Source organism: Ovis aries, chromosome 20 (assembly GCF_016772045.2).
Source record: "Ovis aries strain OAR_USU_Benz2616 breed Rambouillet chromosome 20, ARS-UI_Ramb_v3.0, whole genome shotgun sequence".
Lineage (NCBI taxonomy): Eukaryota > Metazoa > Chordata > Mammalia > Artiodactyla > Bovidae > Ovis > Ovis aries.
Window position 1 is genome coordinate 15433005 of NC_056073.1, and position 27965 is coordinate 15460969.

Sequence of the window (27965 nt, forward strand, 5' to 3'; positions counted from 1 at the left end):
CCTAGAGCTGCTGGAACACTGATGCACCCCTGTCTTGCAGGCTCTCCAGGTGGCCCGGCAGTTCCTGCTGCAGCAGGCCTCGGGCCTCAGCTCCCCAGGGAACAACGACAGCAAACAGTCGGCCTCTGCTGTGCAGGTGAGGAGGACACCGAGGGAGGGGAGGACCCGCTGGAGAAGTGCTCTGGCCCATCCCCAGTGCCAGAGAGTGGGCAACTTCCCAGTGGGAGCCACAGTCACTGCCGGGTGGGTGGAGAAACGCTGCCCTCCCGTCTGCACCTGACCTTCCCCCCCAAGCCAGTCGGCTCAGAGTCTGAGTCTGATTCAGCCCTCCTCTTCTGCATCTCTCTGCCCACCGCCTCTGGTCTCTCCCCAGCACTTCTGGGTCACTCAGCCTGTCCCTCCTCTCCCCAGCTCTCTCACTCGCTGAGGCCACCACGCCCAGCCCTCCCCCTACCTCGTCTCTCACCCACCAACCCTCTGTCTCCCCACGTTTCCTGTCTCTTGATGTCTCTCTGTCTCTTTTGTTTTCCTTTGCACAATCTGCCCTTTTTTCCCCCTCTCCCTTCCCCCCAGTGTGCTGGCCCATCTGGCCGGCTGGGGGAGGGGAGATGGGGTTGGGGGCGGGGGTAAGCCAGGCCTTCTGTTTACCTTTTGTGTCACAAAGAACTTGGGAGAATTGCAGTCTGAGTCGGGGTGGGTCACAGCTCCGTGGGCAGCCCACCCCCCTCCCCATCGCCGGGCCCAGCCACCAAGCTTCCTCGCTCTCCCCACCCCTCTTTGCTGGGAGGGGAGGGCACTCCGAATTGGGGAGAGGATTAAGCGGGGCTTTGAAAGGAAGTTTATCTAAGGGAGGAAGGGTGAGCAAAGCTGGAGCCTTGGGGGGTGGGGTGCTGAGGGAAGGAAGGGGGGACAAGAAGGGCAGGGCAGGGATGGGGTACTGGGTGCCTGGACAAGGACCCAGGCCTAGGTTTTGTCCTGGGGCTCTGAACGCAGATCTGTGTTTTATGTAAGTGCAGTCAAGAAGTTAAAGGTGCCAGACAGTGGCCCTCTTCTAAAAGCCTCCAATCCAATGAGACATCTCTCAGGGGGGAGGAGCCGGGCACAGAGGGGTAGTGGCCTGGGCGGGGGAGGGGAGGACAGAATCCGGAGAGCTGATGGGAATGAAGTATAAGGGTCTCCTGTCTCCTGTAGTGTCAAAACTGGGTCTGTTTAAACTAGGGAATGCCCCCCCCCCCCCGCCCCCACCATCCCCCCGCCATCTGCCTGCAATGTAGGAGACCTGGGTTCAATCCCTGGGTCAAGAAGATCCCCTGGAGAAGGGAATGGCTACCCACTCCAGTATTCTTGCCTGGAGAATCCCACGGACAGAGAAGCCTCATGGGCTCTAATCCATGGGATTGCAAAGAGTTGGACACAACTAAGTGACTAACACTTTCATTCTCCACGCCCCCTCCCACCCCCATATACTCCTTGGGTCTGAAGTAGCCCTCAGGCTACTGTGCTGAGTCTGTTCTGAGTTTTCTCCCCTAGGCCCAGCCTACTGCTTTTAGAATAGCTTGCATGCTCAGTCATGTCCGACTCATGGACTGTAGCCCGCCAGGCTCCTCTGTCCAAGGGATTTTTCAAGCAAGAATTCTGGAGTGGGTTCCCGTTTCCTCCTCCAGGGGATCTTCCCAACTTAGAGATCTGAACCCAGGTCCCCCGTGGCTCCTGCATTTGCAAGTGGAGTCTTTACGCTGTGCCACCTGGGAAGCCCCTGGTCCAGCCAATACCATCTTCTAAAATCAGGGAGGAGTCAGCTGGGGAACGGTTGGAATGTTCCCCAATCCAGAGAGGGTCTGTTGACCCAGTAAGAGGAAGGAGCTGGATGGTAGTTGGAAGGACCGAGAAAAGAAGGGACGCTGTGGAATCCTCCTTAGGAAACCACCCCCACTGCCAACAGTGAGAGAGGTCACTCAACAAACACTTACTCAGTGCTTCCTAAACTGACGACATTTACACGGTGCTTACCATGGGGTAGACACAGGTAGTTTACAAATATCATCCCATTTTATCTTCACCATCCTAGGAGACAGATGCTGTTATTAGCTCCGTTTTGCAGATGAAGCCACTCAGGCCCAGAGAGGTTAAGAAACATGGTCAAAGACACACAGCTAACAAGGGGCCAAGCCAGGATTTGAAGCCAAACAACTAGCTCCAGAACACACACTTTCCTGCCTGCATTGTGATGTTGTCACATGCTACAGTAGTGAACCAGAGTCCCCGGTACAGAGGCGTGGCCTGATGGTTCTCTGGGCTGCTGGAGATGGGGGTTCTTAGGGCCATGTCTGAACTTCTCCAGGAGCCTGGGGTCCCAGCCAATGATCCTCCTCCTCCAAACCTGGACACCCTCCTTGCCTCTCCTCCTCATGCTCAGGTTCAGTTTTCAAGGAAGTGGGGCTTCTGACCCCTAGTGAGGTCCAGGGCCTGGAAACAGTTTTTCTGTGATCTCACAGCTGGTGGGAGGACCCAGGAGAGTGCATTATGTCAATCTGGAGTTTGAATAAGGTGAGTCAGGCAGCTCAGTGGCAGCCGCTTTCCCAGTAGTCCCCAACTCAAGGCAGGATCACCTGCCGGCTCACCCCCAAGCTGTGTTTACCACCCCTCTCTCAGAGCCAGCTTCACAAGAGTTTCTAATGCCAGGTTAGGTCTCCAACTCCAGCCTAGAGATTGCTTGGTTTGGGTCTGGGCCCCAAGCAGGGAGAGTCACTCACAGAAGGCAGTACAGGTAGCTAGGAGTTTCTTCAGAAGGGTGGTTGGGGCAGCCCCTTAGCTAAGCCAGCCACTGTCTCATCTTCTCAGCCCCCTTGCCATTCCTTGAAGTTCTTCTTGGTGTCTCACCACAATCTTTCTTGCTGCAGCTCCAGCCAGGACTGAGAACTACTCTCTGGTTATTCTCAAGGGTTATTTGCAACCTTGGCCTAGTCTCCCCACTCACCCATTTAAAAGAGGTTGAGTTTGGGTCCTTGATTCTGGCACCAAATTGTATCCATTTCAGCCTCCAAATGAGCCTCTTCTGTGTCAGGTGCCATCTCTGCCCCTCCCAGCCCAGCATACCACATGTATGGTGGTTGGAGGGCCCCGAGCCTAAGCAGGGTCGCTGAGGGCGGGGCTGGAGGCAGCTGGCGGCATTTTGCCCAGGGCTCACACTGCCAGGGCTTTTGTAAGCATTTAGCTGCCCTGGCCGCCCTCCAGATGGTGACTCACTGGCCTTGCCGAGCTGACTCGCTGACGATGCCCATCCTGACACATCCCAGCCTGGTGAGGGGGGTCATTGGGGACACCAGGGGAGCTCCAGTTCAGTTCTCAGAACCCCCAAGGGGCGGGAAGGGAAGGGATGGGTTTAGGCAGTCTAGGAGATCAGCAAGCAGCAGCCACCTCACTGACCTTTCTTGACCCTGCTGGGCCACCTTAGAGACGAGTACACACAAGGTAATCCGTCCAGATTGCTGCAGCCACCTCTCCAGCCAGCTGCTCGGCCAGTTGGCAGGAACAGCAGAGGCTGGGGAGGCCTTCCAAGGTCATCTCTTCCATTCCCCTGCCTCCAAGTAGGAAAGCCCCAAGGAAGGAAATGCCGCATCCTTTCCTGCAGGCCACTTGCAGTGACTCACAGTCCTGGTGCCTGGAAAGACCTCCCGGGTGTCTGGGCTCAGTGTTCCTGGCCGGAGCCCTGGCCATCTGCTCTAGGTCAATCCCCACAGCCATGAGCATGGGAGGGCCAGAACTCTGGTCTCAAGTGACCCTTACCGTGTAATGCTCCTGGGGCCCAAGTGCTGGGGTGCACTCGTGGAGGAGTGGGGGGACAGAGGGAAAATGGAAAAGCCAGAGGGTTTTCAAAAGTAATTGTCTTTATGTTTGTGTAGAGTTTCATGACACACAAATAACTTCCACTTACCCCTTTTCCCATTGTCCCTCTAGGCCTCAGTTTTCTCATCTATAAAATGATGACCGTGATGGTGCCCTCTTCCCAGGGTGGCTATGAAAATTCAGGGAGATGATGCACATACAGGGCTTAGCCTGGTACATTATCAGTTGCCAACAGCTTCCTCTTGAGTAGTCCTGTGAAGCAGGGAAGGCAGGCCTGCCTGACCCCAGTTAGTGGATGCAGAAAAGGAAGCTTAAGGGATTTCAAAAGACAGTCAGTGTCAGGGACAAGAACCTGGGTCACCTGACTCAGAAATCCATGACTCTGAGCTCATCACTACCTTTTTGGGATCACCCAGCAAAGGATACAGGCTGGCTCTGCAAGGCGGGGTGGGTCTGTGCCGTGGTCTGCCCCCCACCGCAGGCCCCTCCAGGGATGGGGACCAGAACAGCCCTGCAGCCTGACTTTTCCCTGTCTTCCCCAGTGACAGCTATAAAGAGGGAGGTTGGGCGTTGGAATCTCCAACCTTTTTGACCCCTTCAGCTCTCTGGATGGTTCCATTTCTGCTCATTCTCCCAGCCCTTCTCAAGAGCTGCTCGGATGGGGCAGGCAGTGCAGGACCTGGGCACAGCGGGAACTATGGAGCACACAGACCTGGGCATGAATTCCAACCCTGCACTTGGGGCACCCTCATTCACCCGGTGTGACCGTGGCTAAAAAGCAAGGTGCCCCTTCCAGGGATGTTTGCACAGAGATGGCTTAGGTAGAGGAGGGGAGCCCAGGGCTGTGGCTCGGCCACTGCCTATGGGGTGGGAGTGGTGAGACTTGTTGCTGTCCCTCAGTCCCCTGCATGTCCCCTGTCTGCCTGGGGATAACCTCACTGGTGGCTTCAGGCTGAGCCCAGCCTCTGCCAGGGATCCTGAGTGGAACCACCTCCTCCTCTTCTGCCGTACCCATGAGGCTGGGGAAAGGTAAAAGGGCCCAGGAGTCCTCTGGGGACATAACCTGTCCTGTCCTGACCAGGACAAGTCTCTGCAGGACACTCCTCCTGGACTGGGCCGCCAGCTCCCCTCCCTCCCTGCCCCAAAGTTGATCTGCAGGGGATGGTAACTCAGCTCAGGGAAGCATAAACTTACACTGAGTGCCAGCTCTGCTGGGGCTGTGCTGGGGCTGGGGAGAGAGGCAGGAGATCAGAGTCTTGACCACATAGGCCTTGAAAACTGATGGGGGTGGCCGATGGGCTGGTCGGGACACCTCTCCTGCTAAAGCAGGGCAACAAGACAGTGTTGCCACTTGGACTACCCTGGATATGAATGCCCAGCTTGGGGATTTCAGGGGAGGTGGGAACTGGGGGAAAGAATAATGGTACTGCTTTTCCCTGAATCTTCTGCCTGTAGCTGGATTCTCTGGGCCTCCTAGAGAGGCCTCACCCAGGGCGGGGGACAGAAAGCTGCCCTGTTTGAAAACCATGCATGTTCCAGCAGGATGGAGGCATCTCTCACAGTCCGATCCCTGTTTTATGGGAGATTCTGGAGACGGCCAGTGACTTGCCAAGAGGTCACATGGCAAGTTCAGTGCCCAGCAAGGAGCAGTGGCCTGCCTCCCTGTGCCCCTGCCTGGTATTTCCACCCCACTTGGACCTCTGGATTTCCATCCACTCACCCAGGATGGCACTACCGTGCTCCCTGGGCATCAGCTCCAGGCCGTTTAGGCAGATGGGCTGGAGTACATGACATGGATGTGAGCTGGGCCAAAGTCCAGATCCTAGTGCCATGTGGGCATTTTGAAACCTTCCTGTGGCTGCAGGCTGCCCTCCTAGCCAGGCCCACCTTGTGGGTCCTGTTGTCAGAACACACTGATTAGGAGTTGGCAGTGGCTACATACTGCCCCTCCCCATCACTTGGTGGTTGTGGGGGAAATCCTGCAAAGCATGGGTTCTATTGACCAGTGTCACTAGGTTCTAATCTTCTCACACCAAGAACTGCATATAAGAGCTTCCCTGTGGTGGTTCAGATGGTAAAGAATTCACCTGCAATGCGGGAGACCTGGGTTTAATCCTTGGGTTGGGAAGATCCCCTGGAGGAGGGGCATGGCAACCCACTCCAGTATTATTGCCTGGAGAATCCCCATGGACAGAGGACCCTGGGGGCTACAGTCCATGAGGTTGCAAAGAGTTGGACACAACTGAGCGACTAAGCACAGCACATCTGCAGGCTTTGTTCTAAGTATTAGGTCCTTAGCCCCTGTTATAACCTTAAGAGGCAGCCACTGTCGCTACTTCCAAGACTGTCGCTATTTCAGAGACAAGAAAACCAAGAATAGGGACTTCACTGGTGGTTCAGTGATTAAGACTCCGCAGTTCCATGCAGGGGGCACGGGTTCTATCCTCGCTTGGGGAACTAAGATCCCACAGGTTCTATGGCCAAAAAATGTTTGTTTTCTAAGAAGAAAGAAAACCAAGAATGAAGGAGGTGAGTCACTTGTCCGGAGACACGGCTAGCAGGTGGCAGAGCCAGAATGTGAACCCAAGGCTGCTCACTCTGCAGCCACTCTGCCCTGCTAGGGGCGAGGCCCTGGGTGGGGGCCTCCGTGGGGTGGGGGTGGAGGTGAGGGTCTGACTCGGCCCATCCCGCAGGTGCCCGTGTCAGTGGCCATGATGTCGTCCCAGATGCTCACCCCCCAGCAGATGCAGCAGATCCTGTCGCCCCCCCAGCTGCAGGCCTTGCTCCAGCAGCAGCAAGCACTCATGATCCAGCAGGTGAGTCTGCCCCCAGGCTGAGGGAAGGGCAGGGTGTTCTGGCCTCCCCACTCCCACCCTGTTTACTAGCAACATCACCAAGGGCCACAGCAGTGTCAGAAACCAGAGAGACTGCTCAGGCCAGACTGACCTGCCTTCTTCCAGGACAGCTGGGGAGAGGTCAGAGGTCAGGCCTCTCCCACAGCAGACCCCCCACCCCCTACACCCTCACAGCCTGCTGGCCCCACCTGTATCTCCAAACCCGAAGGGAGGGACAGAGAACATCCCCCACCTTTTCCTGACCTAAGGGAGAGGGAGGGCATGGAGTGTGGGGGAGGCTCCCCTTGCCCCTCTCAGTCCTGGCTCTACTCAGGGAAGCTCTCTCCATGCAGACTGCAGACCGGGGAGGGCAGGGCAGCCCTCCCTGCTGGGCCATCTGTCTTTCAGCAGCCCAGTCCTGAGAGGGCTGGTGCTGCCTTGGGGTCAGCAGTCCCGGCCAGCGCTAACCCCCTCCCGCCCTGCTATCCATCCCCAGCTGCAGGAATATTACAAGAAGCAGCAAGAGCAGCTCCACCTCCAACTCCTCACCCAACAGCAGGCCGGGAAGCAGCAACCCAAAGAGGTGAGGGGCTTGGGCAGGGCAGGACATGCCCTTCAAAGGACGCCTGCCCTTCACCCGCCACTTCAACCCCGTCCTGGCCAGAGGCTGGGCATCCCAGAGTGGTTGGGAGAGAATTGCTTTGTGGGAACAGTAGAAATATCAGGAGAGGCTGGGGAGGGGGTTGCGGCCGGGGGCGGGGGGGTGGAGGCACATTCCTCCATCTCCCCTCAACCCCGTTCAGTCCTCTTCTCCTTGCTTCGTGTTGTGGGATGAGGAGAGCAGATGTGCTGAGCCCTGGGTATCTGAGCACGCATGTGTCAATGTGTGAGTGTCCTCGTTCAGGACAGGCTGCCTCGTGGTCTGGCCCTCTTCCTGCCTCCTCATCTCAGTGACCCAGCACCTCAGCCCTCCAGGCCTGGTCCTGAGAATCTTTCAGTCTCTTTAGCTCTATTCCAAGTCCTGTCACATCCTGTAGCATCCTGTGCTGCCTCTCCAGGGGACCCCTCGGCCCACATCACTCTCCCTCTTTGTGCCACAGTGCCTCCTAAGGTTCCACACCAGGCCCTGTACCACCCCCAACCCCCTGCCCCTACCCCACGCCCCGTTCCTGCCACCCACACACAGCCATGTTCTGAGTTGCCTCTTCCCAGGAGCTGCCTTGCTGTCGCCCAGTCATTCCCTCCCAGCCTCAGCCTCCCCATCAGAGGTGTTGTATTTGTTACACTCTCTGCATTGTCTCTAGAGTGGGTTTACTGAGAAGCAACCCCCCCTCATCCTCCCACCTCCAGGGCGGGTGGGCCCAGCCATCCCTGCCTCCTAAGCACCCAGGACTTGCTTGGCTCCTGGGCCTTTAGAAGAGACTTACTGACAGACTGACTCGCTAGTGCTTGCGTGAAGTACTGAATCGGGGGGCAGGGGGCCTGGTAGGGAGATCAGGGGGCAGGGCAGGGAAGAGAGAGCCAGCAAGAGCAGAACAAGCAAGTGCGGGCGGCTGGCGGGCACCTGGGCAGCAGCAATGTGTCTGTTCCCCTGTCTGGTGACCTGTCGATGCTGATCTGTTAAAGTCCCATCAGACTCCTGGATTCTCTGTATCTAAGAAGCAAGAGAGGAGAGGAGCTGGAGGGGAGAAGGCCCCCTCCTCAGAGCAGAAGGGGGGCACCCCGGGCATGTGGGAAGGGTGCCCGCCAAGCAGGAGTGGCCCCCTGAGTCTGACAGGTTCATCCATCATTGTGATGCGAGCCCCCCGCCCCCCCAAGGCGAGCACAGCTGTGGTGCGGGAGCTGAAGCCGTGGAAGGAGGGAGGCGGGAGCAGGGAGGGCGTCGTGCTGCGTGTCTGGGTCTGGCTGTGTGTGTGTGTGTTTGCGCGCCTGCGTGCGTGCGTGCAGGCGTGTTTACCGCGAGGCAGCATGCAGCCCTATGGAAGCTGGGCTGGGAGCAGGGAGGCTGCAGCGGCGGACGCCACCACGACAGCTCCGGGGGCCGACAGGCCCTGGGAGGGGGTGGCTGTGGGATGGGGACCAGACGGCACGCCCGAGGCTGAGGGGACCCCTCTCTGCCCGCCCCCGCGGGCCCCCCACCAGGCCCTGGGGAACAAGCAGCTGGCCTTCCAGCAGCAGCTCCTGCAGATGCAACAGTTGCAGCAGCAGCACCTGCTCAACCTGCAGAGACAGGGGCTGGTCAGCCTGCAGCCCAGCCAAGCCTCAGGGCCCCTGCAGACCCTCCCGCAAGGTGAGTACCCAGCCCCCACCCAGCCCCAGCCCCAGCCCCACTGCCCTCGCTTGCCCCCAAGGGCTCCCAGGAGCCAGCTGCAGCAGGGGGCCTCCTGTGTTCCTGGGGCCCCACCGGCCTCCCCTCTCTGCCCTGCAGCAGCTGTGTGCCCCACGGACCTGCCCCAGCTGTGGAAGGGCGAGGGTGCCCCCGGGCAGCCCGCCGAGGACAGCGTAAAGCAGGAGGGGCTGGACCTCACCGGCACGGCCACTACCGCTACCTCGTTCGCCGCCCCCCCCAAAGTCTCACCTCCCCTCTCCCACCACACCCTGCCCAACGGACAGCCCACTGTGCTCACACCTCGGAGAGACAGGTATGGGGCTTGGGCCGGGAGGAAGCACTGCACACCTGCCTGGGGACTGGCTTTGACCCCGAGGGCTGCCATAGTTGGGGGCTTCTCCCGGGGCACACAAAACTGTGCTCGGCCTCTGGGGAACCTGTATTAGGGACTGAAACCTCATCCGTAGGGAAGCTGGGGCTGCGCAGGACCCAGGCTGCTGGTGTGTTCAGGGTCCCTGACCCCCGTCTCCTCCCTGTCCTTGCAGCTCCTCCCACGAGGAGACGCCTGGCTCCCACCCCCTGTACGGACATGGAGAGTGCAAGTGGCCAGGCTGTGAGACCCTGTGTGAAGACCTGGGCCAGTTTATCAAGTAGGTGTCACCACCCCTCTCCTTTGTCCCCCAGCCTGCCACCCAACTTACCCAAGTGTCCTGTGTCCTCACCCCAGGGGGCGGGGCCTCATTCCTTCTCTGCACCATCAACTCCCTCATCGCACCTACCCGCCCCCCCGCCCAATCTGTGTTCCTGGTCCAGCAGCCTCCCTGCCCTGTCCCTTGTCCCCAGTTCCCAGTCTCCAGGCAGCTGAAGCCCAGCAGGGTGGGGGTGTGAGGAGGAGAGACCTTCTCCCACCGCCCTCCCCAGCTTCCCCCAGGCCCATCCCCGAGTGACGGCCTAGAGACGGCCTCTGGGCCTGGCGGACAGGCGGCTGGCAGCAGGCGGCCAGCTGCCACAGCCGTGCCAGGCTCTGTCACTGACTGATTAACTCCGCTGTCTCCCAGACCCTTGCAGCATCAGGGTCAAACAAATTGTTTTCACGCTTCGTCAGAGGTTTACTTAATTAGTTCATTTGCAATTAGATCTCTCTGTAGCTGGGATTTTAGCAAAGACATCAAAGGAGGCTGACGAGAAGGCGGGCTTCCTCCGTGGCCCTGTTTTTTTTTTTGTCTGGTTCCCTTCTTTGTATGTCATGGTCTGTCTGCTCTCCAGGCCGTGGGCGGGATTAGAGGAGGGGAGGGGAGGGTGGTGACAGCAAGACGACCAGGGCCAACTTTCTCTTGTCCGCCCCCTCCTCCCCACCGGAAGACACCTCAACACGGAGCACGCCCTGGACGACCGGAGCACGGCCCAGTGCCGTGTGCAGATGCAGGTGGTGCAGCAGCTGGAGATCCAGGTGTGGCCCCAAGCTGTGGGGGCAGGGCGCGGGGGGCTCCTGGAAGGGTCATCTTAGGTTCTCAAGGTCTGTGAACACAGTTGGATTCTGAGGGGGGAGCCAGGGTTGGGGGCCACTCTGCTAGGAGGTCCCAAAGAGATGCATACTGATAAAAACAACAAAAATAAACAGGAATAGCTAACATGTTGAGTACCTGTTTGTGCTATGCTAAACACCTAGGTGACTCAAGGGATTCTCTGAGTGATATATGGTGGGTCCTATTATTATGCCTGCTTTGTGTGTGCGCAGTCGTAACCAACTCTCTGCCACCAGAGTCCTAGCCCATGGAATTTTCCAGGCAAGAATTGGAGTGGGTAGCCATTTCCTACGCCAGGGCATCTTGACTCAGGGATCGAACCTGTGTCCCTTTGTGTTTTTTGCGTTAGCAGGCAGATTCTTTACCAGTGCGCCACCTGGGAAGATGCTATGCCCACTTTACAGCCATAAACAGAGGCACACAGAGGTGCAGTAGCTTGCCTCTGGTCACTCAGCCAGTCGGTAGCAGAGCTGGGATTAGGACCAGAGCAGTCTGGCTCCAGAGTCCACGCTCTACAGCCTGGAATACTTTGGAGGCTACTCGGGACAGTCCCTGAGGCAGCCAACCAGTGTTTACCCACTGCCTTCCAGTACCCAGCAGAGCACCTTGGCGTGAGAGGATGGTTGTGAAAGATCCGTTGAATTTATGAATAGGGGTGAATGAATCATCCGTCCATTCCTGTATCCCCATTCAGTGTGTGAGGGCACCCTCACACACAAGTGCCACTGAACTTCAGCCACAGCCTCTGCCCTTGATGGGGAGAAAAGGCGTGTGCTGTTGAGGAGAAGTGGGCACTGACGGGCAGCGGCTGTGTTGGGCTCCAGGCCGGGGACACAGTCCGGATAAGTGCAGAGGGTTTCAAGGAGCAGGAGACGGAGGGAGACGCCAGGGGGCAGGGATGAGAGGTGCTGGGGATGGAGGTTTGGGATGTGGAAGGGGAAGAGGGCCCAGCTGCCCCTAGCACAGGCCCCTGCTCACCGCCCGCCTCTCCACAGCTCGCCAAGGAGAGCGAGCGGCTGCAGGCCATGATGACCCATCTGCACATGCGGCCCTCGGAGCCCAAGCCCTTCAGCCAGCCAGTGAGTGACTCTCCCCTCCCTGCGGCTCTCCGAACCGCGCGCCCCCCGCCCCTCACTGGGGGCCCCCCGGCTCAGCACCCTGCCCTGTTGCTCACAGCTGAACCCAGTCCCCGGCTCCTCATTCTCCAAGGTGACGGTCTCCGCAGCCGACTCGTTCCCAGACGGCCTCGCGCACCCCCCGACCTCGGCCGCCGCCCCCGTCACCCCGCTGAGGCCCCCCGGCCTGGGCTCCGCCTCCCTGCACAGCGGGGGCCCCGCCCGGCGGAGGAGCAACGACAAGTTCTGCTCCCCCATCTCCTCAGGTAAGGGCCGCCGCGGGGAGGGGCGTCTTCCGCCGCAGCCGGAGCCCCCGCTTCCGGTTACCTCCTCATGCCCTGACTGTCTGCCCCCAGAGCTGGCCCAGAACCATGAGTTCTACAAGAACGCCGACGTCCGGCCGCCCTTCACCTACGCCTCCCTGATCCGCCAGGTGAGCCAGCCGTGGGGAGGCAGAGGGAGTGGGTTGGGGGCGGCACACTGGCTGCGCACCTCCCTCAGCGTCCTGGCCCCCAGGGGATCCTGGGAGCAGAGAGCATCATGGGAGTCCTGTCCCGCTCGCACCCGAGTTTCCTCCTCAGCCAATGGCCTCTCCCGTGGGACCTCGGCTGATCCCAGCCTGCTGGTCAGGTGGACCTGTCTCTGAGAGCACACTCGCTGTTTTTTGCTGCTCATACCCACCGTGTCATCCAGTCTCTCTTTTCCACATACAGGTTACCCCGTGAGACTACTTTTTATTACACTTAGCGTCACTCGTAGCTATCTCCTTTTCTCTGTCTCTCTCACGCGCGCACACACACACACTCCATCTCATGCTTGGGGTGCCCTTTGCCAAAACCAGGATAAATTCCAAATGGCCTGCTCTACTTTCTCTTAAGAATGCTGCTTTCCTTCCCAGTTGAGGGCAGGGGCTGTTTGAGCCATGTTCCCTCCAGCAGAAATTCACACGCTCCTCCAACAAGTGCATGGCCCTTGAGACTTGTGTTCCCTTTAGCCTCTGGTTGGGCTGCAACCAGCCTGCCCCTCTCAGAGGACCAGAGAGCACCCCCAGGCTTGTCCACGCGCTTCCTCCGTGGGTCTCTCCTGTCCTCAGACGAGTTAAGGGCCCTAGAGGAGAGCTAGGGAGAGCACACAGGCCTGTGACCCTTGGAGGCCCAGACTGAGGGTCCCTGTACTTCTTCGTTGTCCACAGGCCATCCTGGAAACCCCCGACAGGCAGCTGACCCTGAATGAGATCTATAACTGGTTCACCAGGATGTTCGCCTATTTCCGCAGGAACACAGCCACCTGGAAGGTAAGGCATGCCCCTTCCTCCTCACCAGGGCCCTGGGCAACCTTGGACATCTCCACATTCCTTTGAAACCAAAGCCGGCTAACAGACCCGTTGGAGAGGCAGTTCTGTACAAATGACTCAGCAGGCCCCAGGCTGGGCCCTGGGCCCCTCCACCCCCACCCCCACTTCTCTAGAGGGGCCCCCCTTGGCCCCAAAGACCCCAGCCCCCTGAAGTAGGGCCTCCAGGAGTCAGTAGTGCCCGAACCTGGTAGGGAGGCCTGGGTCCCATTCACAGGAGTCCTTGAAGGTCCAGATTCCTTGCCAGAGTGCACACTCTGAAGCCTAGAATGGATGGGGGAGGGGGGGGGCGGGCGGTGGCAGGATTGGGTGATTGCAGGCCTGGACGTGTGTGTAGACCGAAATCCTGGACTGGACTGTGGGGCACAAACACAGACACTCATACTCTCCCCAGCTCCGCCCATCAGTGGCAGGAAGATAATTGTCTTCATCCAATTAGTCATTTGAACACCTTCAGCTGTAGAGTTTTCCTGGGGGACCAGAAAGAGGCAAGGGAGGGATGCTAGAAAAATGGGGTGCAGAGATGTGAGCTGGGACACTAAGCTGTTTATTTTTCTAGAGCCAGGATGGGGGGGTGTGCTGTCTGTCTGTCTGATGGGTGAAAGTATTACATTCTGTGCAGCAGGGTGGGAGCGGCTGAGGGGAAAGAAGGAAGTGTCCGCGCCCTGTGGGAAAGGATGGCTACCAGGACCCGGTGTCGCAGGACCTGAATCAGATCCCTGGCTCTTGAGTCCCTCTGCTGGCCAGAGCAGAAGCTGCAGTTAAGCAGCCTACCTCCCCTGGCCCACCAGGTTTCCACAAGTGTCACAGGGACCCCCCCTCCCCACCAGTGATCAGGACAGGTAGGGTCTGTACAGAGCTCAGCCTTCTCTTCCTTGAAAGTGCTAAGTTCAGCAGGAGAGACTGCTTCCTGACCTTCTGTATCCCCATGCCCAATTCCCAATGCTTGCCAAAGATGCAGCGAGGCTGGGGCAGCTGCTCTGATTGGCTGTGAGTGATGTCATTTCCTGCCAACCACAGTCCTGCCCTCTCTCTGAGCCAGCAGGGCCTTCTGGGGGCCACCTGGTTCAGTCTCCAACCTGCAAGCCGGTTTGGATACCAGGTTTCATAAAGGACAGAGTCCTATACAAATGTCGGGATCATTACAGTTGTTATGTAACATTTGCTTTACTATATTAATCCTCTACCTTTAGGGGAATCAGTGTGGAGCCTCACTGCTACAGACAGCTGCCTCCTTGGGGGCCAAGTGCCTCTCACCCACCTATCCTCCTTTGCTGTCCTCTCTTATCACCTCTACAATCCCTCTTGAGGTCAGGAGGAGCTGGTTTAGGTGACTCCTTAAACCCTTTGATGACCGTCAGGAAGCCACCCCTGCCGTAGCTCAACCCCCTGGGCCTTCATACCAACCACCTTGGGCTGGTGGCCCAGCCTTGGTCGTCTCAGCAGTGTGTCTCCTTCCGTGGAGGTCTTCACCCCCACCTCCCCTCGCCTCGTTTAGGTCCCAGCAAGAAGCTCACTCAGTGAGTGACCGTCCCATTGAGCTGTGCTCTGCTGGTGCTTCTGCCACGTGTAGGGCACCACCTGTGCCCTCCCTGTGGCACAGCAGAAACCATCTCAGCTTGTGGTCCACTCTGACTTTCAGGATTTTTGCCATCAAGCTGCCACTCATGTCACTTGGGAAATGCACCTTGGGTACACACCCGACTCATCTGTTTCCTTTCCGTCCGTTTGTCTGCTCCTGAGGTCCCACCTCTTCTCAACTATTTCAGCTTCCTCTCCTCCCTCCTCCTTTCCTTCCTCGGGCCCTTCAGCCTGGGATGCTGTCCGCTTCAGACCAGGGCAGAAGGGTCGGGAGCCAGCGTGGGCCAGGCCAGCTGCCGTTCAGCCGGGGACAGAGCGGCCATCTGCCAAGCTGACGGTCCTTGCCGGCCCTCCCCCTGTGTCTGTCCCCTCCCAGGGCCCGTGTTGTGGGCCGGTCCTTTTGTTTACGCAGCCCCCGCCAGACCCCTTAAATTGCCGTTAATGTTTCAGCGTAACGAATTAGTCTCTCATCACGAATCAGGCTTCGAAATGAGGGAAAAAAGCCCCAGTGAGGCCATCCTCGGAAATTGGGGTCATTCTCATTTGCAAAGCGGAGGATCGGAGCCCCGTAATGCGGGCAAATTTATTCCAAGACAGGAGCCCCGGCGTGATTAGGCCCTTTGTAATTATCGCTCCAAGAGATTCCACTCCAGCCGCCCGCCTCCCTCGTGGATTAGCAAGCGAGTTGGAAAAATACACAGGATTTAATTAGAGGCAAATTAAAATTGGTAATGAAATCGGGCCAGTTGCAAGTGGCAAGAGTTGGGAGGGAGAGAGGGAGAGGGGATCTCCAGGGGCACGGGCTGCCCGCCCAGCCTGCTTTCCTCCCCGTTTAGAAATGTAAAGAGGAGACAAGGATGGAGATGAGGTGGGGGGAGGCTGGAGGGGACAGGTAACAGGGGCAGGAATGGCTTGGGGGTGTGAAGCTGAAAGAGGAGAGCGGGGGACAGGAGTGAGGAACGTGGGGGGGCAGTGGGGGATGGATTAGGGCTCTAGCCCAGGCTCCCAGGGGGCGATATGGGCCAAGCACCCTGCCCCCACCCAAGTGTCCTACAAACCAGATGACCTCAATTCCTGAAGTTATCCTTCTGGGAGGAGGTGGGACTGCCAAGGTGACTTTTCTTCTTTTCCCTTCTCTTCCTGCTGTACAGCCACTAAACTCACACACTCCTTTCTCCCAGCTTCCTTATGTTAACAAGCATGCAGTAGGCCCCTACTGTATACTTCGTGCTCTCAATAAGCTATGTTTTCTGAGCCAGAGGGCTTCACTGGTGTCCCAGTGGTAAAGAATCCACCTGCCAATGCAGGAGAACGCATGTTCGATCTCTGGGTGGGGAAGATCCACTGGAAAGGGAAATGGCAACCCACTCCAGTATTCTTGACTGGAAAATCCCATGGACAGAGGAGCCTGGCAGGCAACAGTCCATGGGGTCACACGACTGAGCGGCTAAACAGTAACAGTCTAAGCCACAACCCAGAGTCAAGGCTCCCATGCCCCAAGGGGATAGAGGAAGTTGCAGCAAGGCTTCCTGAGTTATTCCCAAGACTTTTGAGGCTTAATGGAGACTGTGTGTGCCTGAGCTACGACGTCCCAGGCTCACTGAGGGGCCAGGGCCTGAATGGGGTCTCGTGCTCTTCAGAAGCCCCAACGACTGCATGTGTTTGCCTGATGATGGTGGGAAAATGGGCTATTGCTAACGAGGTTTCAGTCACCTGGTAGACAGAGTTTTCTAAAATGTGGCGGGGAGCAGACGATACAGTGGGCTGGCGGTGGCGAGGGGTCCCAGGGACCCTCGGCTCCAAGGGCGCAGAGGGGCCTTCCCTCCGCTCCAGCCGCGTCGTTTCCTGCCCACCCGCTGCCGCTTGTCACTGGGCCAGGGAAGGTGGGACCAGGTGGGACCTGAGAACTCTCCTGCCTGTGCTCCCCTGCATGGAGGAGGGGCCCCCTCTGAGCATCTGCTTCCTGTCCCCGTACCCCCAGAATGCGGTGCGACACAACCTCAGCCTGCACAAGTGCTTCGTGCGTGTGGAGAACGTCAAGGGTGCCGTGTGGACTGTGGATGAGCGGGAGTACCAGAAGCGAAGACCGCCAAAGATGACGGGGTGCGTGGCCCACCCCCCCATACCTCCCCAGGGCACCTCCGTGCACCAGAGCCTTCCCACCGTGGGGGAGGGCGGGGAGAAAGGAGGCCACAGGGGCCCAGGAGGGCCCAGAGTCTGGAAGTGACTGGTGATTCAGGGAGAGGACATTTCAGTCTTCTGCTTCTGACCGAGGGAGTAGCTGAGAGGAACCGGGCATCAGGACGTGGGCAGGTGGCAGCCAGCGTGGCCATTGACGAAGGGGCTGCCATCCCCAGAGCCACTCTCCCCCGTCTTGTCACAGGATGAGCCAAACCTGTGAGATCCCTGGGCCCCACTTCTTCATTTTTCACAGGGAGAGGAGGCCCAGAGAGGGCAAGGGGCTGGGAGGCAGTTGCCCAGCAGATCCCTGACAGCTGGGTCTCTGACCTCTCCTACGTAGTGCTCTGAGTGGAGACTGAGGGACCTGGGAGAGGGTCAGAGCCTCCTCTTTCAGCTTCCCTTCCAGCTCTGCCACCTTCCACCCCAGACATCTCATGTGGGCCTGCCTGTGCTTCTTGGGCCAGAGGCCTATGAAGAGGCGGAGAGAGGTGTGAAGCAAGTTAGATTATATCTGTGGATGTCTGTACCCCTCAAAGATTCCTTCTCCCAGACAAGAGCCTTCTTACCTTCAGGCGGCAGTGGGGGCTTGGGCAGGGTTGGGACTCAAAAAGGAACCACACCCCTTCTGAGTGCCCTCACATGGCAGTCCCAACACTTGAAATCTTCATGTCCCGTTTTCACCCTGTAATCAGAAGATCTAGGCTCTAATTATACCTCTATTTCTCCTCAGCTCTGTGACACTGGGCCAGTTTCTTAACCTCTCTGAGACGCTCTAAACTGGGAGTAGTCACTGTGGAAGGATGGCCTTAAGCCATTGCTTTTCCTGACCCAAATCCTGGAGTACTTTTTTGTATAGAAAAGCCTGTGGTGTAGAGCATGTGGGGACAGGCTGAGCACATGGCATTCTAGATGTCCCAAAATTCAGGATGGCAGGAAAGTGGATTTTACAGAAAGGGGACTCTGGAGGCTATCACTCAGACCTTGTCGGACAGTGGGAAATCTAAACTGAAGAGAAAAGCTCCTGGGCTGCCTGGTGTGGAGAAAGACACAGGGAGGAATCTCTGTCCCACTCATCAGCTCGGAGACTCTGGGTGTGTTCCAGGGTCCCTAGGAGCCCGGGCAGCTCTCCTGTGAAGGCGGCTCTTGCTTCCTGCTGTTTCAGGTCAGCAGGAGGGCTGAAAAAGATGGGCACGGCTGACTATGACCTCCAGGATAGTGAACGGGACCTCCCCTGGCACAAAGCAGGCCCTCAGTTAGGGTCAAGGCCTGAGTGAGGAGTAAGCCAATGAATGAAGCAGACATGCCTTCTCTCTCCTCCAGGAGCCCCACCTTGGTAAAGAACATGATCTCGGGCCTCAGTTACGGAGCACTTAACGCCAGCTACCAGGTAGTGGACTGGTCCCCGACCAGCGCCTTCCAGCCCTGTCACCTTCCCTCCAGCTCGCTGGCCTCAGAAGAGAGCCTCCCCCACCCTCTCTGGCAGAGACACGGGGCACAGGGCAGGGAGGTTGGCATAGATAGGCAATGGAGTCCCCTTCCCTGGCTTGTTCGTTTGTGGGAGGGGTCCTCTGTCTCCCTGGAGGGGAATAAGTCAAGCCCAGGTTCTCAGCAAAGCTGAAAGGCAGGTCAGGGTCAGAGGCAGGAGCACCAGAGATCTGCCAGGGCGCAGACACGCAGCACAGGAGGCTCCTGAGGGCTGGGGAAGGGACATCACCTGACCAGGTGGAGCCCACTGACGGGCCTCCACTTCTGTACCCTCCAGGCTGCCCTGGCCGAGAGCAGCTTCCCCCTCCTCAACAGCCCCGGCATGCTGAACCCTGGCTCCGCCAGCAGCCTCCTGCCCCTCGGCCACGACGACGCGGGTGCCCCCGTGGAGCCGCTGCCCAGCAATGGCAGCAGCAGCCCGCCTCGCCTCTCCCCACCCCAGTACAGGTGAGGCTGTGGCGCGGACCCCAGCCCACCTCAGTCCCCCCCGCAAACCTTGGGAAGGTGGGATCTTGTCCCCCTGCAGCTGGGATCCCCATCTTGTCGCCTCCGGTCCAGCTCTCTTCCCAGCACCAGTGGCCCCACGCTCTCCTCATGGCTCCCCACCTCCATCCTTTATTTTTATTTCCTTCCCTCCTCCATCCTTTCTCATCTCCCTTCCTCTTTACTTCTCAACCAAGGACCATCTCTGCCCATCCCGACACCTCCTTTCCTTTGAAGAGAGCCCCGGGGAAGACCGGACTGATGTCAGCCCTCAGTCCCTCAGAAATGAGGGGCTCCTGGGGAGACACCCCCCGGTGCCCCCAGATTCTGGATGCATTTGGGGTGGGAGCGGGCAGGGGGAGGCCCCCTGGGTGTCCACATCACCCCTCCCATTACAGCCACCAGGTACAGGTGAAAGAGGAGCCGGCTGAGGCCGAGGAGGACAGGCGGCCCGGGCCCCCCCTGGGGCCCCCCAACCCCAGCACCACGGGCCCTCCAGAAGACAGGGAGCTGGAGGAGGAGCTGCCGGGAGAAGAGCTGTCCTAAGGGCCTCCGGGGGCAGGGGTGAGACCCCGCCCTCAGGAGCAGGCCCCACTTACCCCCATACCCCGCCCCACCCAACCTCAAGGCACTTCCAGGACTCAGATGGTGGGGCTGGGCCAGCAACTCCCAAGGTGACCTGACTGACCTACGACACTCGGGGGCAGGGACGGTCCGCCCTCCACCCCGAGGGGACACAGAATCCCTGGTCTGGGACCGGCAGAGGACACGGAGGGCCCAGACCCCTCCTCAGACCCCCCCCCCCCCAACATCTGAATTCCATGCCCCTTGTCCCCAACCACCAGCAGCAACAGGGCCCTCCTCCCCCACCAGCTTGCCCCTACAGGGCCCCTCAGCGCCTTGGAGACCCGCAGGCGGGGCTAAGCCACCCTCTCAAACCCAGGGCACCGCACCCCTGGCTCTGGCCATGTGGTCTGGCCAGAGGCCCCCACCTCCTCCATCTGTGCTCCTTTCCACCATCTTGTCCGTACTGTGAAGAAGTAGCTCCACCCTGACTCCTTCCCCTGCCCTGGCCTGGGTCAGGGCAGCTAAATCTCAGAGCAGCCCCAGGAGAAACCAGCCCCCTCAGCTCTGCCTGTTCAGAAGCCACAGCTAGTGCGGGGTGGGGGGTGGGGGGACAAGTCCCGGGGTTGTGGGGAGAGAACCCGGATTGAGGGCGGGGTCCGTGGAAACAGGGCGTCTGGCTCCAGGCTGCAGCAGGCCTCCACCCCTGTTTGCTGGCTGCTGCCCCCCATGCCAGGAAGCACAGGAAGAGGCCTGTGCCCGGTGGACTCGTGGAGGTGGAGCCGAGCTACCCTTGAGGCTGGAGTCGGGCGAGGTGGTGCCGGGGCTGCAGGAAAGCGTCTGCCTCTGTCCGGGGAAAGGCCAGGCTGAAAGCGGGCGGGATGAATATGGTGGCTGCTGTGACCCAGCCGGTCACTGCCACCCCAGCCTTCAGGTCCCCCGTTATAGTCTCCCCTCACCCACCCCAACCCTGCACCCTCAGTTACTTGGATGACCAAAGACCTTCCTTATGCCGGAAGCAAAAACCAAAACTTTTCGCTGGCTTTTTCCTTTGTCGCCTCCCACATCCCCTGCTCCTCTTGCCCACCCCAGCCCCAGGCTGGAAGCCCTCCCCGACTTAAGTTATTGTTTTAAACCAAAGTTTACAGTGTCTGTTGGTGGCCAAGACCCCCTCTCTCCACCCCAACCCCGAGGACCCTGGGACTCAGTAGAAGCTGGGGGCCCTGCTCACCTCCCCTCTGCTCTGGCCCAGCCTGGGGGAAGGAGCATGGGCAGAGGGGAGGAGACTGCTGCCCTCAGCTCCCCCTGCAGGGTTCTCATCCCCTTGGGCCATGGGCACGGGGAGCCCTCCTCCCAACCCTGGGCTGCTTCCTGGGGGCTCTCCAGACCCCCCCTCTCCAGGACCAAGTTCCCCATCACACTGGGAGTGTGGATTCCAGCGAAGGAGCTGGAAAAAAAGTGAGACTCTCCACAGACCCCCTATGGGGGACCCCAACTTAAGGCCAAGGACTGGGTGTGTTTGATGCTTACACAACACCCCAGGCCAGGCCCCTTTGCTGAGAAGACTCCTTGGACTATTTCCCAAGAAACCCCCACATACACCCCTTCACAAACCACCCCTCCCAAGAGGCAGGGGGCCCTCTGCCCCCTCCCCTATGTACTCCCCACCTGTGTTCTGTTTGACCAGCACAGAAATATTAAACGTCCTCTCTTCACCGGGCCCTGCGTGTGTCAGCAAGGGAGGGGAGGACGCTCTGGGCAGCGGGGTCTCCTGGAGGGGTGCTTGCTGCAAGTGCGGAAGTGGACCGAGCCCCAGCACCAGCATCTCCGCCTCCATGATCATTCACAGCTTTGTTCCAGCTCCTCTCCGCTCCACCTGGCTCCCTTTTCCACTCATCATCCAGGGAATTTTCTCTCAAACCAGGTCTCCATCATTCTGTTTTCTCCCAAAGTCACAACTCCTGGGCCTGGCTCCTTCATGGGTTTGAAATCCAAGTTTTCCTGCCTGGACGTTTTTCACTGCGCAGTAGATTTCCTCCTGGGATCCAGAGGGTTCTTGCTGCAGAAGCACATGCCCGGGAAGCCCTCTGGGCCCATCACCCGTGGGTGGAGGCTACCCGGATAGGTGTGCGTAGGGGAGGGAGTGGCATTGAGATGCTTGTCCTCCACTGTGCAGTGTAAGTGCTTGTAAGTGTAGACTTGGGTCGAAAAAAGGGTTATTGCAGCCCATGGAGAGGGGACTCCAGACAGGTGGGGGAGATAAGGAAGAGGTTCAGGCTGTTAAGGGCAGAGCAGGGTAGGGAGCACCACCACACTGGACCACACCAAATCCTGACTCCCCACCCACTACCCATCCGCAGTAGGGGAGCACCCCCTTCAGACTCCAGCTCCCTTCCAGTACCATGGGCACTTCTTCACAGCAGGGCTCGGGAAGGAGTGTGTGCACTTAGGGGAAGTGTGGCCAGGGGAGGGAAGGTGTTGAGAAAGCGGACCGACATCAGTAACCCCACAAAGCATCAAAATGCTGGAACTTTCCAAAAGCCAAGCCTGAGGCAAGTGGCGGGGGCGGGGGGTGTGGGTAGAGCCAGCAGGATCTGGAGGCTGAGTCTCCACTGACTTCCCATCTCAGGCCTTTCCTATTCTTTTCAACCATCATCTGTGTCCTCCCCGACCTGTCCAGCCCCGTCTACCCCGCCTCCTTCCCGTGCCCTAATCCTCTGGATTCTGGTGCAGAGCCCGGGGTGAATCCCCTGTCCCTGCCTAGGGAGGGCATCTCAGGATGGGCAGGCCAGGGGAGCTCTGCCCACCAGGCGCTATGAAGTAGCACTGCTCAAATCGTAATCTGCCCCCATCACCCTCCATGGAGGCTGCCAGGGTTCTGCACTAGCTGCATGAACTAGGGTAGGACTAGCTGCATGTAGTCTGTGTCTTGACAGTGCAGCAAAGCAGTTACCCGCAGTTTCACTGTGGCTGCTTCCCTTTCCCCCTGCTTTCCCATGGAACCCATTAGCCTTCCAGAGAATCCAGAGGTGTTAGCTGCTACCTGCGAGCTCCCAACTCCACCCGCAGGAGAAGGTTTGTTCCCTGGCCCTAGGAGCATTCTTCCCAGATGGGAGACTCTAAAGGGACAAGACCCCTAGCCTCAGTGTCAGGACAGCCCTTCCAGTGGTCCAACTTCAGTTTCTCCTGCTTCAAACTAGTCTTTTTTTATTCCTTCCCCCAGGGATATGGCAAATGTCTGGTCAGTACATTTGGACGTGGGGTGAGACCTCTCCCAGATGTTGGCAGAGAAGGTCTTAAAATGTCAGGAATGGGAGGCTGCCGTGGACCTCCGTCTCCTGAGTTAGACTCAGGCATTAATGTCCTTACTGTTCTGACAGATCCCACGTGGGACAGCACCCCCCCCCCCCATCATTTGGTGTTCAGATGCTGTTGTGTCCAACTTTTTGCCACCCCATGGACTGTAGCCCATCAGGCTGGTTCCTCTGTCCATGGGATTTCATTACCTCCTAAATAAGAACCACCTCATCCCCAGTCTTGTTTTGCTGTCAGGAAGTTCTGCATGCTGTCTAGCTTCTCTTCTTCCTACTGTTATCGGGAGCAGGTGGTTAGCTCTGGCTGGCTGCTTGTCCAGGTCTGAATATTTCTGCATTTACTGGGTTAAGCTGTCTTTGGAAGCTGTTCTCAGGCTGGCAACCAAAAAAAAAAAAAAAGAGGGATACTCCAAGCCAGACATTTTGAGGGTGAGAAGGTAACACAGTGGCTTCCGAGGTGGCGCAGGGGTAAAGAATCCGCCTGCCAATGCAGGAGACACCAGTTTGGTCCCTGGGTTGGGAAGATCCCCTGGAATAGGAAATGGCAACCCGCTCCAGTATTCTTGCCTGGACAGTTCCACAGACAGAGGAGTCTGGTGGGCGGCAGTCTGTGCGGTCGCAGGGTCGGACACGACTGAGCACGGACACCGGTGCCTGTGGACTCTGCACTGGGCAGACGTTCCCTTCCCCTCACACTCAGGAGGCTCCTTTCCCCCTACTCGCCACCCTCGACCAAGGCCTTGCCAGTGGCCAGCAGAGGGCGCTTTAGACAAAGCTGAGCTGCGGCTCCTCTTCGGGCAAACTTGCCCTCCAGGGAAGGACGGGAGGTGGAGTGTGGGAGGGAATGCTCAACCTCCTGTGAGAACTACAGCCCTGTGACCCCGTGTCCCAGAGAGCGGTCTATAGCCCAGGGCAGAAAAGTGTTCCTCCTGCTGTTTGGGGGCTTCTAGACCCATCCAACTTTGACCTATGAAGCACCTTGAACAGAAACGGAAGAAGTAAGAGAGATGAGAGCGATCTGGAGAGAAGACGCCTCTGGAGCCTAATACACTGGGCACGATAAAGGGGTCAGTAAAGATTTTTAATGGTAACAGTAATTACTAACATTTAACGAGCTCTTATCACATACCACATCCTATTATAGAAGCCTTTTATTTTGTCTAATCTTCACAACTCTGTTCATTGTTGTTCAGTCGCTAAATCGTGTCTGATTCTTTGAGACCCCATGGACTGCAGCACGCCAGGCTTCCCTATCCGCCACCATCTCCAGACGTTGCTCAAACTCATATCCATTAAGTGATGCCACCTAACTCTGAGTTAGATACTATTATTATCCCCATTTCACAGATGAGGAAACTGAGACTTTGGGAATCAGAGACTAACAGGTGAAGCATTAAAAGAATGAGGAATCTGGTTGAATCTGGGGGAAGAGAAAAGAGCAGGTTGTCCCCCCCTTCTCCTTGGAGACTCCAAAAGGGGAAACTGAGGTACAGAGTACCTCAGAGCTAGGAATCAGGCCCTGGCTTCAGAGTGCTCTAGGCAGAATCAGGTAAGTTGAGGCTTGAAATGTCACTGAGGGACAAAGAGAGCCTGAGAAAGAAGGCTGAAATGCCCTATAAAAATAATCACACAGGGAGGAGGAGGTAGTTGAGGGGGAGAGCTTCTGCTGGAATAGAATCTGAGCTGTGAGGGCAGAGAGGCCGCTGGGCAGAGGAGAGAGGTGGAGAGGATTCCCGAGGACCACACACACACAGGCACACACCTGAGCACATGCACAGACACATGGGCACACACGTGATGCTGCTCATCAGCTACATTTACACCAAGAGGTCCCTTCCATGTTGAAAGCCTGCAATTATCCTGTGGCCACCCCGGGCAAGGACACAAACCACACGGTAGTGACTGTGACATCCCATCACACAGACCCAGGTCGCCCGCACACCTGCAGTCTGTCTCCACCTCAGGTTCAAAAGTTTAGAAAAACAACCCCTCCCAAGAAAGTGGTCATGGTGGCAGCCAAGGCTGAAAGGCCCTCTGTCCTACCCAAGAGGGGCTAGGAAGGGGGCATTGGTGACCTTTGAAAGATGGGTTGAATTAACAGGAGTGGTACGGGGTGGAGTGGGCATGCTGGAGTTCCTGGTCCTGTGTAGAAACCTTTCACCCCCGCTAAGGGTCAGAGCCCCTCCTGCTCTCAGACTGGAACTCCGACTGTCTCCATCGGCCGCTGCCTGGGGTCAAGAGCAGCCAAGCACAGTAACAAGTGGGTGGACAGCAGAGAAGCCCCAGACTCAGCTCTCAGCTGGGAAACTGATGGCAATCAGGGCCAAGGACTGCAGGGGAGCAAACTCAGGCTCTGCAGGGGTTCAAATCCTGCCTCTGCTACTTGCTAGCTCTGAGGTCTTGGGAAAACTTCCTGACCTCTCTGGGCTTTGGTTTCCTCATCTGTAAATTGGGATAGGGTGATCATGACTGGCTTGTTGAGAAGATTAATGAGACACATATAAAAATGTGTCATGCATATTAGGTGCACATTAGGTCCACAGCCCATAATAGCTGTTAATGAAATGTAATCTTGGCTGCCAATTACCATGGGGCTCAGGGGCCCCCTGTGCTCCTGAAGGACTGCCTGGAAGAGAGGCCACAGCTGGGAAGGGGAAACTGACAGGTAGGGAACAGGGAGAGAAAAAAACACTCTAGACTTGTAGAGGGGCCTAGATGGAGCTTCAGGAAGGTTCATGTGGCAGAAAACAAAGGTCTGTGTGGAGAGGCAGATGTGAGGAAGACTGGACTGACAGAAGCCTGGCCTACCACTGTCATTGCTGAACGATATTTACATCTTCTGGCACAGGCTGGGCCTCGGGCAAGGGACTTTCGGAGCAGTCTCCTTATCTGTATATATATATTTTTTCCTTGTCTATACAAATTCCTTATCTACGAAGTGATGATAAGAATTCCTGACTCTGGGATTTCCTGGTGGTCCAGTGGTTAAGACTTCACCTTCTAACCCAGGGGTATGGGTTCGATCCCTAGTCAGGGAGCTAAAATCCCACATGCCTCATGGCCAAAAAAACAAAAACAGAAGCAATATTGTAACACATTCAATGAAAACTTAAAAAATGGTCCACATCCCCGCCTCCAAATCTTTACAGAGGAAAAAGAATCCCTGACTCCTCAGATCGAGGGGAGAATTAAATGAACTCGTGAAGCCAGCACACGGGGCCCATACTGACTGGTACCCCATCAGCAGCAATGCTGCTGGTACTGCTGATGAGATTCAGAGTTGTGACCCATGTCACTGAGTTTGCATCAGAGGGGAACAGTCTGATTCTTCAGGTGAGCTTTATTGTGATCATTGTTCAGTCACCAAGTCGTGTCCAACTCTCTGCGACCCCATGGACTGTAGCCTCAAGTGAGCTTGGCAGGGGCTAAATCTGGTTCCATCACCCTGGGCTGTGGCCTCCAGAGGTGTTCAGAGCAGGCTTCTCAGAGAAGATGTACTGGAGGAGCCTCAAGGGGAAGCTAAGACTCAGCAGGAGAGCTTGGTAAGTGGAGCAATAGCAGAGAGAAGGCAGGATCGGGGCAGTTTAGAACATTTAAAGCTCTGGCTGCAGTGGTGGGAGGTGATACGGGAAATGAGGGAGTCAGGCTGTGGAGAGTTCAAGGGCCAGCTGGGGGGTCCCAGCTGGGGGTGGGGGGCAGCGCCCAGGAGAGGGTTTAGAGCAGAGGCTACCCAACCGATATCAGCTGTGGGGAAAAAGTAGCTGTGGGGTGAGTGGGCTAAGCTGGGGCTGTGGGGGCCAGTTAGGTGGCTACTGGGGCTATCTGGGTGACAGGTAATGGAGTCCTAAAAAGGGAGATTGCTTTGGGAAATGATATCAGGAAGCTTTTTGAACAGAATAGAAGCTGGGACCAGGTAGCTGCACAAGAGAAGAAAGGTCCAAAACGACCGCAGCTGGTGTATCTGAAATGCCTATTTATGAGAGAGTGAGGAGGTCAAGTGTGGCACGTTGTGACAGTGGAATATTAGACTGTGGAGAAAAGGAGTCCACAGTGCAACTTGTCAGTAGCAGGTACATCTGAGGGGCGAAAATGGAAGAAAGATACACAGAGTGCTGCTGGTTACACAGTGCTTTGAAGCCATGCGTGTGTAAGCCACATATACATGTCATGAACATTTAAAGAATTTGTAGGAGTGATAAATAACAAATTCAGGATGGCGGTTGCCTCTCTGGGGAAGGGAAGATGCCCCGAGAAGGCGTACTCAAGGGGCTTCAAGTACATCAATAATGTTTATTCTTGAGCCAGCTGCTAGGAACACGGGTTCATCCCATTATTCCCGATACCTTTGTGTGGCTGGAATGTTTCATTTAAAAACAAAAGAAGAAAGATTCCAAGGTTTGGGTCCTGGGCCAAAGGAAGAAATCTCACTCCTTCAGCCCCTCTGGGCTCAAGACACAGCCAAGGAAGAGGTCTGTTATTCAGCTGGGCCTACAGGGAGGGCCAGGACAAGCAAGCTGGCCCTGCCCAGAGGGGCTGGAGAGATGAACCTTGCTGAAATGCTGATAAATCTGGGCCCACATCTGGTTGTGGGCCAAGAAACATGGCTGTGAAGGAAGGCAGAGATGGAGAAGGCAATCAGGAGGAGGGCCAGGTGAGAGGGCAGCCTGAGGCCAAGGCAGGGGTTCTGCAGGGCAGGGCTGAGGCGCTCAGGGAGGACAAAGCCTGGAAGAACCACCCCTCCTCAACCACTACCATCGCCACTATGGACTTGGCAGCAGGAAGCCCCTGGCACCCTAGGATGGCACCTACTCTGAGAGAAGGGAGTCGTGTTAAGCAGTCCATGTATGGAGCAGAAAGGGAGGCAGGGGTGTAAACTCTCTCTCACTAGTTTAGCGGCAGAGGGAGAGAGCAAGCAAGGACCCCAGAGTGGGAGGGGAAGGGAATACCCTTGGAATGTCAAGAAGAGGGTTTACTATCCGTATTTTTGACTGTATTGATGTTGTGGGTTTTGATACATGTTTAAGTGGGAGTAGGAGAGGGCAGCAAGATTCAGCGTGATACTCCCATGAGGACCCGCCCTTGTCCATCAAACTAGGTGCCTCTCATAACCCCTTCCTTGTTATCTCCCCAAGGGCTCGGGCTCAGCTGCTCAGGAAGAGGGGTGGGGTCCGCTCTGGGAGGGGGTGTCTGGACACAGTCATGGGACTCTCGAATGGCCGGGGGGAGGGCGGGAGGCGGGATGCCATCAGGGAGCAGAGGCCTCAGCCTGGACCTGGTGATGCTGATCCAAGGGAGGGGAGACCCAGCCCAGTGAGGGTGAAGGTGAAGTTGGCTCTGACACCCGAAGTGGAGGTGA

The 27965-nt window shown here is 57.4% G+C and overlaps 1 protein-coding gene across 5 annotated transcripts in view; it reads left to right on the forward strand.

The window, feature by feature from the left end:
• Positions 1–21015, forward strand: part of FOXP4 (forkhead box P4) — a 51518-nt gene extending 30503 nt beyond the window's left edge. For 2 of the 5 annotated variants that reach the window (XM_027959210.3, XM_060403625.1), the window contains exons 3-17: positions 41–136; positions 6540–6662; positions 7177–7263; positions 8823–8970; positions 9109–9322; positions 9555–9659; positions 10372–10459; positions 11531–11614; positions 11712–11916; positions 12007–12083; positions 12843–12944; positions 16564–16685; positions 18084–18150; positions 18526–18695; positions 19130–21015. In XM_027959210.3, coding sequence (XP_027815011.1) covers positions 41–136; positions 6540–6662; positions 7177–7263; positions 8823–8970; positions 9109–9322; positions 9555–9659; positions 10372–10459; positions 11531–11614; positions 11712–11916; positions 12007–12083; positions 12843–12944; positions 16564–16685; positions 18084–18150; positions 18526–18695; positions 19130–19277 — 1836 coding nt within the window. In that variant the 3' untranslated portion in view covers positions 19278–21015. The remainder of the gene's footprint in view (positions 1–40; positions 137–6539; positions 6663–7176; positions 7264–8822; positions 8971–9108; positions 9323–9554; positions 9660–10371; positions 10460–11530; positions 11615–11711; positions 11917–12006; positions 12084–12842; positions 12945–16563; positions 16686–18083; positions 18151–18525; positions 18696–19129) is intronic. The other 3 variants (XM_027959212.3, XM_027959211.3, XM_027959213.3) reach the window with 3 other exon arrangements.
• Positions 21016–27965: the final 6950 nt, after the last annotated feature.